General features: G+C 46.0%; 1 protein-coding gene across 4 annotated transcripts in view; it reads right to left on the bottom strand.

Annotated features, from left to right (window-relative positions):
• The window catches only part of MOGAT1 (monoacylglycerol O-acyltransferase 1), a 53,010-nt gene extending 39,828 nt beyond the window's left edge, over window positions 1-13,182 (bottom strand). For 3 of the 4 annotated variants that reach the window (XR_005985097.1, XM_041737633.1, XM_041737632.1), the window contains exon 1: window positions 13,001-13,181. Coding sequence is in view for 3 of the 4 variants with exons in the window: in XM_041737633.1 (XP_041593567.1) it covers window positions 13,001-13,094 (94 nt within the window). In the remaining variant the exon portion in view is untranslated. Of the gene's footprint in view, window positions 1-13,000 lie in introns of all 4 variants that reach the window. The other variant, XM_041737631.1, reaches the window with a different exon arrangement.
• Between the last annotated feature and the right edge of the window lie 35 nt (window positions 13,183-13,217).

Genomic DNA, 13,217 nt, shown 5'->3' with positions numbered 1-13,217 from the left:
AACCAAACTAGTCTCAGCTCATGGCAACAGCACCGTAAACTTCCAAGTCGTTATCACAAGCGCAGCAGCAGGCTCGGAAGCATAAAAAAAAAAAAAAAAAAAATCAGGCAAACGGGAGGTTTCTGTTCTCCTCACTATGATAGAAAAACTGAGACCAAACGCATATGAACTTAATCTGAACCAAGAAGAGGCAAGAGCAGATCCGGAAACAGGGTCCGCCGGCTGCCGGGTCAGCGTTCCCCGAACCCAACCCCACACGCACTACCTGACCGCGTGTCTCTTCAGCAGCCACTAAACGTGCCACCCGGTGGCGGGTAGGCCGAGGATCCGGAGTCGGACTGCCCACGCTGGAGCCCGCCACCGAGCAGCCGCCCGGCCTGCGGCGGGTTCTTTTACTCCTTGAACCTCAATCCCTGCACCTGTGACCTGAGCCCAGCACATCACCTGCCTCCAGGGACTGCAGGGATGTAAACGCAGAGAGCCATGGGCCTGGCCCGCAGCAAGCACCTGACCAACGGGCGCCGGCATTATAGCAACTGTGTTCACCTTTACACCATTACACCTGCAGAGAGCGCAAAAAGTAAAAGCAGGTAAAATATCACCCACCTTCTAGTCACTCAACAAAAAAAAGTATTGTTAAAATTTTCCTTGCGAAAAAAAAAAAATTTCCTTGCGGTCTTTTTGTTTTTTTCCTATAAACAGGTTGTTTCCTTAACATGGTTGATCACATTTTGAAAAAATTTTCCATATTGGGGGGACGCCTTGGTGGCTCAGTGGTTGAGCATCTGCCTTTGGCTCAGGTCATGACCCTGAGGTCCCAGGATCGAGGCCCTAATGGGCTCCCCACAGGGAGCCTGGTTCTCCCTCTGCCTGTGTCTCTGCCTCTCTCTGTGTGTCTCTCATGAATAAATACATAAAATCTTAAAAAAAAATTTTTTTCTGGGGCAGCCCCGGTGGCCCAGCGGTTTAGTGCCGCCTGCAGGCCAGAGTGTGATCCTGGAGACCTGGGATCGAATCCCACGTCAGGCTCCCTGCGTGGAGCCTGCTTCTCCTCTGCCTATGTCTCTGCCTCTCTCTGTGGGTCTCTCATGAATAAATAAAATCTTTAAAAAAAATTTCCATATCGTATCTCTCGTGATGACCTCACACTGTTTCATATCATAAATCTGGTATTAAAACCTCTTCATAAATGGTATTTTTTGATGGCTGATGGACATTCCATTGAATGGGAATACCAATTCAACCATTCTTTTCTTTTTGAAAACATGGGCTTCTAGCAAATTTTCTCTCTAAACATAATCTCGCATAACATTTCCCCACATTTCAATTTATTTCTAGCGGACAGTCAGTAAAACCCTGGATCACCAAGCATCAACACCTGTCACTTGATACACTTTGATCCTTCGCAGTCCAAAGGAGCTGTTCTAATTTTAACTCCCACTCCACACATTGCATACATTCTTTAATATTCCGTATCATGAGCAGCACCAAAATAGATTTTGAAATCCCATGAGCCTAAGTCGGATGGAAAGAAGAAAACACCAAAAAAACCAGGTGACCAGATCACCTCTCTTTTCTATTCTTAGCTCATTAAGCAATCCCAGGTAACATGACTCTCCTGAATTGGAGGTCAAAAAGATATAAAAGTCTACCCCAGCACAATGTGCAGTTCTCAAAACTGAGGTTGATACCTTCGAAAATGGCCTTGATCCACCCACAGGCTGCACGGAAGGCCTGACATTTCAGTTGCTTCAACCGAGGCTAATGTTGAATGGAAAGCCCCTCGCCAGCCTCTATCTTTCATCCTCCGTTATAACCTCACACCCGTACGTTCTACTTCCTCTACATCATCAGGAAGCTGCTTCCCCCTCACTTTTTATTGAGGTGAAACTCACATAAATTAACAATTTTCAAGAAATCAATCTGGTGACACTTAATGCATTCACAATGCTGTACAACTACCACATGTACCTGGTTACAAAATACTCAGATCACTCAAAAACATAACCCTGAACCTGTCAGGCAGTTATTCCAATTCCCTTCTTTTATGCCCCAGCCACCACCAATCTGTATTACGTTTCTATGGATTTACCTGCTCTAGGTATTTCATAGAAATGGAATGATCCAATATGTAAGCTTGTGTAGACTTTCACTTAACATCAGGTTTTTGAGGCTCATCCATCTTGAAGTATGTATCAGTGCGCACCTATCATATGAATATGTATTCGTTCTCCTTTAGGGCTGAATGATGTCCCCCCGTATGGGCCATATGACGATTCATTTACCCATTCATCTGTTCAACAGTCGTCATTCAACATTTGGGCAGTTCCTACCTTTTGGCTCCTGTGAATAATGCCGCATGCCCCACCTGCCTCAACAGTACTAAACGTCAGAAATGAGGCTCGGCCAAAACGTAGGGCATTGTCGTTAAATGTAACATCACCAATAAAGGGACAAAGTGACATGATGCCTCTTGATATGACCTAACGGGAAATACGCCTCTTCACCTTTGTGATCTTTTTGCAAAAATGGTCAACCTGACTCGAATCATGACAACATAATTAGGCAAGTCCAGACTCTGGGACATTCTATAAGATAATCAGCTGGGGCTCTTCAGAAAAATACCAGAGTTACAAGAGATTAAAAAACAAAAGGTGGGGGGATCCCTGGGTGGCGCAGCGGTTTGGCGCCTGCCTTTGGCCCAGGGCGCGATCCTGGAGACCCGGGATCGAATCCCACATCGGGCCCCGGTGCATGGAGCCTGCTTCTCCCTCTGCCTATGTCTCTGCCTCTCTCTCTTTCTCTCTCTGTGACTATCATAAATAAATAAAAAATTAAAAAAAATAAATAAATATTACTTAAAAAAAAAAAAAAACAAAAACAAAAGGTGGGACACCTGGGTGGCTCCATCGGTTAAGCATCTGCCTTCAACTCCGGTCCTGATCCCAGGATGCTGGGATCGAGCCTGTGTCCTGTCGCCTCCCTGCTCAGTGGGGAGTCTGCTTGTGCCCCTTGCTCATTCTCTCAAATAAAATCTTAAAAAAAAAAAAAAAACCCAAAGGTGTAGGAGCTGGTCTAGCTTTAAAGGAAAATTTGAAGACCGTTAAGGAAATCTGAATATGAACCATATATTAAATAAGATTATTATATCATTGACAAACTTCTTGGGTATGATATCTGGATTGTGATTATGTAGAAAATCCTTGTTTTCGGGACGCCTGGCTGGCTCAGCAGTTCAGCGTCTGCCTTTGACTCAGGGCGTGATCCTGAGGCCTGGGATCGAGTCCCACATCAGGCCCCTGCAGAGAGCCTGAGTCTCTGCCTCTCTCTGTTCTCTCTTGAATGAATAAATAAAAAATCTTTTTAAAAAAGGAAAAAAAAATCCTTGTTTTCAAGAGGCACATTCTGTAGTGTTTAGCATGAAGTACCATGATGCTTACAGCTTAATTTCTCACTTCCAAATGGTTCAACAGCAGCAATAACAAAGTGTGTGTGGAGAGGGACAGAACGTGACGGCAGCAAATGTAGAAAAACTCTAAGAGCTGGTGAATCCAGGTTTAAAAAAATGCTTACTTAACTATTCTTTCAGTTCTTCTGCAGGTTTGAAACTTTCCATAATTAAAAGATGGGAGGAAATGCATGAACCACACACGTATGTGATCACAGCAGGTGAAGCGCCGCTGCGTGGCTGGGACCGCGTGGGAGCCTCACGGAGCCTGCACCGCAGCCTCCAGACAGTCTTGACCTTCAAACTCTCACGTGCAGACGGGATGATGGATTCAACACTCACTTCTGGCTTCAAAGCTGCCGGGGGGTTTCCCCAGCTTTATAGAAAAGAAGGGTTCTAGCACAACCAGGGATGGAGATTATATTCTTTCCACGAACTGAAGACTTCTGGCAAGGAGTCGTGGCAGGGTCTACACTTTGGGGGGGGGCCCTCGGGGCTCAGGTGGTGGCCACGAGCCGCCTCTGCGGCTCCCACCCATTCTGACCCCGGGCACGCACCTGGATGCCGACAATCAGTGCCAGGGCGCTGGGCACCGTACAGTGCCTAAGCCGGGGCAGATGCTCGTCAGTGTCGGCAGAATTTGAAAAGTCGATGAATCCTTAATAACGTGTTTTGCCTTATAGGCACTTCTTCAAAGACCTGATGTACATAAATTGGTTAAGTCCCTATAAGTTCTAGGCTTAACTATCTATCGGTTTTTCAAAATTTAACACAGTGATATTTATACCATGGAAAAATAATTGGTTAAAGAAACTTAGATAATTCACAGAAAGCTTCTAGAATAGTGATGGTATATGGGAAACTCTCAATAAGTGTTATTAGCCCTGACTGCCTGAGACCTTCAAAAACACCAATGGTGGGGCACCTGGGTGGCCCAGCGGTTGAGCATCGGCCTTCAGCTCAGGTTGTGACCCCAGGGTCCTGAGATCGAGGCCCGCATCGGGGCCCTGCATGGAGCCTGCTTCTCCCTCTGCCTGTGTCTCTGCCTCTCTCTGTGTGCCTCTCATGAATAAATAAATAAAATCTTAAAAAACAAAAACACCAATGGCACACAGTTCAATCCAAAACGTTGTTTTATTCTCCAGTATGTAGATAAGTTCAGTAAAAATTAATTAATTTTTTAAAAGATTTTATTTATTTATTCACAAGAGACACAGAGAGAGAGGCAGAGACACAGGCAGAGGGAGAAGCAGGCTCCACGCAGGGAGCCCAACGTGGGACTCAATATCGGGTCTCCAGGATCACGCCCTGGGCTGAAGGCAGCGCTAAACCGCTGAGCCACCTGGGCTTCCCATTAAAAATTAATTTTAAAAAAATAAACAGGAGGGGAAAATATGCCAAAATATTAATAATAATTACTTCTGAATGAGAATATGGAATTTTCCTAGGGTCTTTAAAAGCTCTTCTACACTTTTCAATTTTTCTAATAATTAGTCCAAATTATCTTATACTCAAAAGATTATTTTTTAAAAAAGAAATGGCTCCACTAGAAAGAAAAGAAAAAACTGTAGAACAAATCTACTTATGTAAGAATATTTTCATCTTGAACATGATTCTATTAAATTTCCATGAGCAAACAGCATCAGAAAAATATTGCAAAAACCACTTAAGTTTTTTTACTTGGATTAAATATTAAGAAAAAATTAAATATTTAAATAATTACATAATTGAAAACATGTAATTTGTGTGTGTATCCTTCCCACTTGTATCCAAGAGGTTTTCATTTTTCCTCTATGAAAAATTGTTCCTATACATATTTTAACCACGTAACGGGATGGAGGAAGAAAATGGAACTCAAGAGTTTAGCACATCACACTCTTTTCTTTGCTGTTCCTGAGGCATTATATTTCAAAACACAATCAGGGCCATCTGTCGATTATAAGAATGTATGGGTAACATTCTTCTGATTTTTAAAATTCCTGCTTGAAGGGAACTTACCTCCCAGAGTTTCTTAGGATGGCGCTAAAAGAGAAACCTCAGACCTCTCTGCAGAATGGTGCAGCTCAGTATTCCTCACATGTGGGTCTGTTCCACACGCTTTTTAAAAAGTTTTAGGGAGACAGAACTACATTTTTCTTGCTTAAAAGCAAATCCATTACTGGACCTACTTCTTCACCTAATGAATGCAAATAAATTAACAGGATCCTGCTGAAACTAGTTCCATGCTCTTGCTATTTCTGAAATGTTTACAATCTGAAAAAAGCACAACTACTTTGAATAGCTACAAACTGAAAACTATAATAAAAGAGACAACTAAATACAGCATGTGGGTTCCTTTGCTATAAAGGACATTTGTGGGGCAGTTACTGAAATGTGAATAGGGTCTATGTACGAATTAGACTGTTAAACAGTATCACTGTTATTTTTCTCATTTGGATACTTATACTGTGGTTATGTAAGAGAGTACCCTTGGTTTTAAGAAATATAAAGTACTTAACAATAAAGAGAAACCCTGTCTGTGGCTTATCCTTAAAGAGTTAAAAAAATAATAATTGTGTTTGTGGAGAGAGAGGCAAGGAGAAAGAAAAGAAAACATGGTAAAATGTTAACATTTGGGGAATTTGATGAAGGAATATTAGAGTTTTTGTAATTTTCCAGAATTTTAATTTTCTACAATGAGTATTTCTGAAATTATTTCAAAATAAAGTTTAAGAAAATGTAATGGCCCTGAGACCTGCAGAGTCAAAGTCTCTGGGGGAATTTGCATTTCAACAAAAATCCCCAAGTGATTCTTAAATATGCTCTGCTATAAATCACACAGCGAAGACTCAGTATTTTTGAGATCTCAATTCTTTCCAAATTAATCTATAGGCTAATCTTAATCAAAAATCAATCCCAATGAAAATCACAGATTTTCTTGTGTGTGGACATTGACAAGTTGATTCTAAAGTGCAAATGGAAACACAAAGAATCTATAGGATAATCGAAATAACTCTGGACAAAAAAAAGGGTCAAGGTTTGAGGGCTAACAAGAGCTGATTCCACAAGTTATGATAAATCTACAGTAATCACATCAGCATTGCACTGCCATCAAGATAGGCAGACAGATGAATGGAACAGAAGAGTCCAGAAATAAACCCACCTACGTATGCATAACTAACTTTTGTCAAAGACACAAGAGCGTGACAGCAGAGAAGGAACATATTTTGTTTTTTTTAACATATGGAGCTGGAACAACTGGATTATATATATGCAAAAAAATGCACTTAGGCCTTGTAGCATATGCAAAAATTAACTCCAAATGAACCACAAACCTTTATATAAAACCTAAAACTATAAAACACGTAGAAGAAAATATAAAAAGATCTTTCTGACTTTGGATGAAGCAAAAATTCCTAGATAAAACACCAAAACTAACATCCACAAAAAAAAATATGGGTAAATTGAACTCCATCAAAATTAAAAACTTCTGTTCTTCTAATGACTCTGTTTATACAATGAAAGGAGAATCCCTAGAGTGGAAGAAAATTCTATACAAAGTATATACCTGATAAAAGACTCGGATCCAGAAGAACACAGCCAACTGTCTAAACCCAATAGACAAGCAACTCAATTAAAAATGGACAAAAGATTTAAACAGGCACTTCCAAAGATAAGATATACATTTAGCAAATAAGCCTAAGATGCTCATCATCATTAGCCATTAGGGAAATGCAAACTAAAACCACGATGAAACATTACTGTGTGCTTATTCACAAAGTTTTTAATAAATGGCTATATCAAGTGATGGCTAGGATCTGGAAGAGTGGTACCTTCATGTGCTGCTGGTGGGAATATAAATAGTACAACTACTTGGGAAGAAAGTCTGGCACTTTCTTAAAAAGTTAAACCTGGGGTGTCTGGGGGGCTCAGTGGTTGAGCATCTGCCTTTGGCTCAGGGTGTGATCCTGGGATCGAGTCCTGCATCGGGCTCCCTACTCAGAGGGGAGCTTGCTTCTTCCTCTGCCTGTATCTCTGCCTCTCTCGGTCTCTCATGAATAAATAAATAAAATCTTCATAAATGAATAAATAAATAGGAAACCTAGTGATCTTTGCCACAACCTGTTATAGGTAGAAGATAGTCAATAAATGTTGGCTCCCTCTTTTGTAGCTTCCCACTTTTCAGCTAGCAGGCTGGTAGCACACAAGCTGGTACATACCATTTCAGTTCTTGAATATTAAGATTGGATGACAGCTGATCTAGAAATCCCACTTCTGGGTATTTATCCAAAGGAAATAAAATCACTGTCTCAAAAAGACATCAGCACCCCCCGTGTTCACTGCAGCATTGCCTACTGTGGCCAAGCCACGGAAACAACTTAAGTGTCCATAGATTAAGAAAATGTGATTTTGGGGATCCCTGGGTGGCGCAGCGGTTTGGCGCCTGCCTTTGGCCCAGGGCGCGATCCTGGCGACCCGGGATCGAGTCCCACGTCAGGCTCCCGGTGCATGGAGCCTGCTTCTCCCTCTGCCTGTGTCTCTGCCTCTCTCTCTCTGTGACTATCATAAATAAATAAAAATTTAAAAAAAATAAAAAAAAAGAAAATGTGATTTTCTATAATAATAATATATATATTATTCAGTCATTAAAAAAAAAAAAAGGAAATCCTGACATTTGTGATACCACTGGAGAGACCTTGAGGATGTTATACTAGGTGGACTAGATGAGACCGAGAACACTGTATGATATCACTTGTGTGTGAAATGTTAAAAAGACAACAAAAAAAACTTATCCATAGAGGTGTCTGGGTGGCTCAGTTGGTGAAGCATCAGACCTGGCTTCAGCTCAGGGCATGATCTCAGGGTGGTGAGGTCAAGCCCCACATCAGGCTCCCCTCCCTCTCTAAAAACACAAACACAGAAACAAACTAATTCATAAATACAGAGAACAGAGGGGTGGTTGCCTGAAGCAGGGGGCAGAGGGATGGGCAAAATGGCTGAAGGTGGTCAAAGGGTACCAACTCCCATTTATAAGATAAATAAGTCCTGGGGGTGTAACACACAGCATGGTCACTATAGGAGACAATACTGTATTGTATTTCAAAGCTAAGAGAGTGAGTCTTAAAAGCTCTTATTACAAGGAAAAATATAACTATGTGTGGTGCTAGACTTAACTTATTGTGGCCATCATTTCATAATACACACACGTATCAAACCCCTATGTCATCCACCTGAAACGAATACAATGTTATAATGCTGGATGACAGGTATTTAACATTTATCTCAAGGAAAGAGTGTTTGGTTTCATGACTAAATGAAACATTTTGGGATTTCAAAAATGTATTTCAATGTCTAAGAGCTTAAAGTCATTTCCTGGAAAGAAAATGCATGCCAAGGTTCTGATTTAGAGATCTTAAAATAACGTCGTTAATAAAAACTCTTGTCACCATTGGAAGTAGCTACTACATCGACTCCTTCCTCTGAAATTGATAATTAAATGGAAGTAAGTAAATTCTTATCCTACCTTCCCAGTAAGAATTAAATTGTAGGGTATAGTCAAATGGCCCTAGATGATTGGGCGGGGGGGGGGGGGGATTATTCTTTGCATAAATTCTAGCTAGTATGTGAAGAATGAAGGATAGGATGAATTTTGGAGTCCAAATAGCGAGGATCACTGATGGAGACTCAAACCACAAGGTGAAAGGGCAACAACAGTCAATGGAGAATTGGTCTGCACATGCCAATTACCAGCCCCAGATCACTTCCTGCCTGCACCCTGATTACTCTTAGACGCTCCTAATGGGACAACTAGACTTGATGTACGTCCTGACATAATGTGACGTGAAGCACATGGCAGGGCGTGGGAAGAGACCTTGCCACAAAGGTCTTCCCCCTAAATCTAATCAAGCCTCAGATCTAACTTCCACTATAGAAGACAAACAGGAGGTTGAGGCACAGGTTAACACAACAAAGAAACAATCAGGGAAAACCCTGAAGGGGAGAGACGTCTTGCAGAACAACCTGGTTTCCCTAGTGCTATACTGACAAGAAAACAAACCGGGAACATAGTTCCAAACCAAAAAACAGGTAAAAACCAAATGCAACACAAAGGGTCTTGCTTGGAACCTGGTTCAAATAAATCACCAATAAAAGTGTATTTTTGACATAGTGTAGGAAATGTGAACTTAGCTCAAGTGATTTTAAGTGATTATACTACACATGTAATATGATTACATAAAAAAAAGCCAATTTTACATGCGCCTACTAAAGTACTTGGGATTAAAATATAAGGAGTTGTTTTAAGATAGTTCTGCAAAAACCACAGCTGAAACTAATATGGCAAATTGTTAAAATAACTATAAACCCAGGTAACAGGCATGGGACACTTCATACGCTTCTCTCTGCTTTTTGTATGCTTGAAAGTTTTTTATTAAGTATTTAATTAATTTACTTATTTGAGAGTGAGTGAGAAAAGAGCACAAGCAGGGGGAGGGACAGAGGGAGAGGGAGAAGCAGATTCCCAGCTGGGCGGGACGAACCCCATGGGGCTGATCCCAGGACCCCAAGGTCATGACCTGAGATGAAGGCAAACACTTCGCTGACTGAGCCACCCAGGCGCCCCCGTGTGTTTGAAAGTTTCCAAAAAATACAATTACCAAAATATGTAGTACAAAATAACATGCTCCTGGTAACACAAATATCAGATTCATGCAATAAAAGCACTTAAATGATCTCCAAGCCACTCCAGTCTGACCCAAATTAAGAATCATTAGTTATAAACCTAAGTCACCAGTTCATTCACGTTTGACATCTGTGGCTTCACCACCTTAGAGCCTGTGACCTTGAGCAAGTCGCTCCACCTCGAGCGCCCTCGCTTGTAAAAGGTCTACAGGGGTAGCGCCCACCTTACAGGTGGCTGTGAGGGTCCCTGGGTCAATACAGCGAGACACACACGGGGCAGAGAGCTTCCCTCCGGGCGAGGACGGTGATGACAAGCCACGATGAAGGCCACGAGAGAAAGGACAGTGGGCCACCAGAGCTGTGACTGATCAGCGAGGAAGACAGTCTCCCAGTCCAAGCCATTCAAGTAGGTGGCGCAGTGGTGAAAGCAGGGACCCCGGGTGCAACACTTGGGTTTGCATCCAGCTCCCCCCCTCCCACTAGCCCTGTGACCTCCAACAGCCCATGTCGCCTGCCGGTCCCCTCTGTCCAACGAGGGCAGGAACCAACACCCGTTGCCTCAGAGCGTGGCTGTGAAGAGCGTATGGCACGGAGGGGACACAGCAGGCCCGCAGTGAGTGTTACGTCAATGCTCCTCTGCTCTAGTTCAAAATGGAGTGAGATGCTGGCACACTTGTGTCCACAGCCTGGCCCGGGGGGACTTAATGTGCTAACGGTTCGAAGTGCCTTTTTCAGTAAACCCGAGTCGTACACTAGGGTCACTTGCAGAGTCTGTGTTTACGCACACACACATATTTATATATTCACACAGATACACAAAATATTGAGGGACACCTGGGTGGCTCAGGCAAGCGTCTGCTTTCAGCTTAGGTCGTGACCCTGGGGTCCTGAGATGGGGCCCTGCATGGGGCTCCCTGCTCAGCACGGAGTCTGCTCCTCCCTCCCCTGCTCCTGCGCCCTCGCCTGTGGGCGCACCTGCCCTCTCTATCTCCCCTTCAAATAAATAAATAAAATCTTAAAAAAAACCACATTGATGCATGGGCTCCGTTCTCTAACAGATGAAAGAGACCTTCTACGGACAGGGCCTAGGTAGGCATCTGAAATTTTTGGAAGCTCCTCCAGTGATTCTAAAATGAATGCAGGGTGGAGAGCCACTGACCTACGCATTCAAAATGTGAAACCTGGGACGGCCCCCGGGGGGTGCTCAGCGGTTGAGCATCTGTCTTTGGTTCAGGGCATGATCCTGGCCCCAGGATTGAGTCCTGCATTGGGCTCCGTGTCACGAGCTTGCTTCTCCTTCCATGTCTCTGCTTCTCTCTATGTCTCTCAGGAATAAATCAAATCTTCAAAACAAAATTTGAAACCATTTCAAAAATGCAGAGGTCTACAGTGCAATGAGTTTATTACTGTTATCCCTGTGGCCTCTGTGGCAGATGACCCATGACCTCATTGTGGCACACAAATGACATTAGCCTTCAGAAGAGGGCAAGTTCCTGAGAATTCCTCCCTCGTTCATATCATCCCCCATTTACTCCAAGAGCTGAACAAACATGCAGGGGACAAAGCACCCAGGTCAAGCACCCGCTCCATCTAGTCACTGCCTCTTTCTAGATGGAGTTAGCTCTGGAACCCGCTAGAACACAGCATGCAGTCCAGCTCTTTACATACAAAGGCCACCCGACCCCATCTGATATTTGGGGCAGCCCTTCCTTGTACAAAGGTGCCTTTTTGCCCGGAGATGATTCAGAACACGCAAAAGTTAGCCGCAGGAACTTGCGTTGCGGATAGACAGTGTCTGCCTTCTGTGGGTCTAGAGAGCAGCGCTGCGTGGCTGGGCTGGGTCCTGGTTACATCTGGGTGCACCCACGCGCCAGGCCTCACCTGGGTCCTGGTTACATCTGGGTGCACCCACGCGCCAGGCCTCACCTGGTGCACCCACGCGCCAGGCCTCACCAGGCTGTGTATCTGCCAGCCGAGCCCGCGGCTGTAGGTAAGGCCCGCAGCAGCTCAGCGCAGAGCAGCTGGCCAGCAGTCGTGCGCTACGGGTGCACGCGGGGGAGCAACCAGAAGGGGAGGCCCCCGAGTGAGCTCGTGTGCACGCGGGGAGCAACCATCGTGCACGCGGGGGAGCCACCAGAAGGGGGGCCCTGAGTGAGCTCGTGCACGCGGGGGAGCAACCAGAAGGGGAGGCCCCCGAGTGAGCTCGTGCACGCGGGGGAGCAACCAGAAGGGGGGCCCTGAGTGAGCTCGTGCACGCGGGGGAGCAACCAGAAGGGGAGGCCCCCGAGTGAGCTCGTGCACGCGGGGGAGCAACCAGAAGGGCCCCCGAGTGAGCTCGTGCACGCGGGGAGCAACCAGGAGGGGGCCCCGAGTGAGCTCGTGCACGCGGGGGAGCAACCAGAAGGGCCCCCGAGTGAGCTCGTGCACGCGGGGAGCAACCAGGAGGGGGCCCCGAGTGAGCTCGTGCACGCGGGGGAGCAACCAGAGGGCCCCCGAGTGAGCTCGTGCACGCGGGGGAGCAACCAGAAGGGGGGCCCTGAGTGAGCTCGTGTGCACGCGGGGGAGCAACCAGGAGGGGGGCCCTGAGTGAGCTCGTGTGCACGCGGGGGAGCAACCAGGAGGGCCCCGAGTGAGCTCGTGTGCACGCGGGGGAGCAACCAGGAGGGCCCCGAGTGAGCTCGTGTGCACGCGGGGAGCCACCAGGAGGGGGCCCCGGGGGAGCAACCAGGAGGGGGCCCCGAGGGGGCGGGAGCTCCCCGCCGCCTGCCCGCCCCGGCGTGCACCGAGGGAGGCCCGGAGGACCCCGGCGCGTCCTCGCACGGCGACCGTCGGCGAGGGCGGGACGGAGCCCGCGGGGTGGGGCTGGTCCCGGGGGCCGAGCGCGGTCCTTACCGAGCAGCAGGAAGGACAGGACCCACTGCAGCACCGCGGCCGTCTGCAGCCGCCGAGCCAGCGGGATGTGCAGCGGCGCAAACTCGACCTTCATGGTCCCGCCCGCGGGGGGACGGCGCCCTCTCGGGCGTCCGGCACCTGCTGGCTCCGCGCGCGGGGACCTGGGCCCGGGCGGGACAAACCCGGGAGGCGGGGAGGAGGCGGCGGCGGGGCCGGA

This window comes from Vulpes lagopus, chromosome 22 (genome assembly GCF_018345385.1).
Source record: "Vulpes lagopus strain Blue_001 chromosome 22, ASM1834538v1, whole genome shotgun sequence".
NCBI classification, from domain to species: Eukaryota; Metazoa; Chordata; class Mammalia; order Carnivora; family Canidae; genus Vulpes; species Vulpes lagopus.
This window is presented reverse-complemented; position numbering and strand designations above follow the sequence as displayed.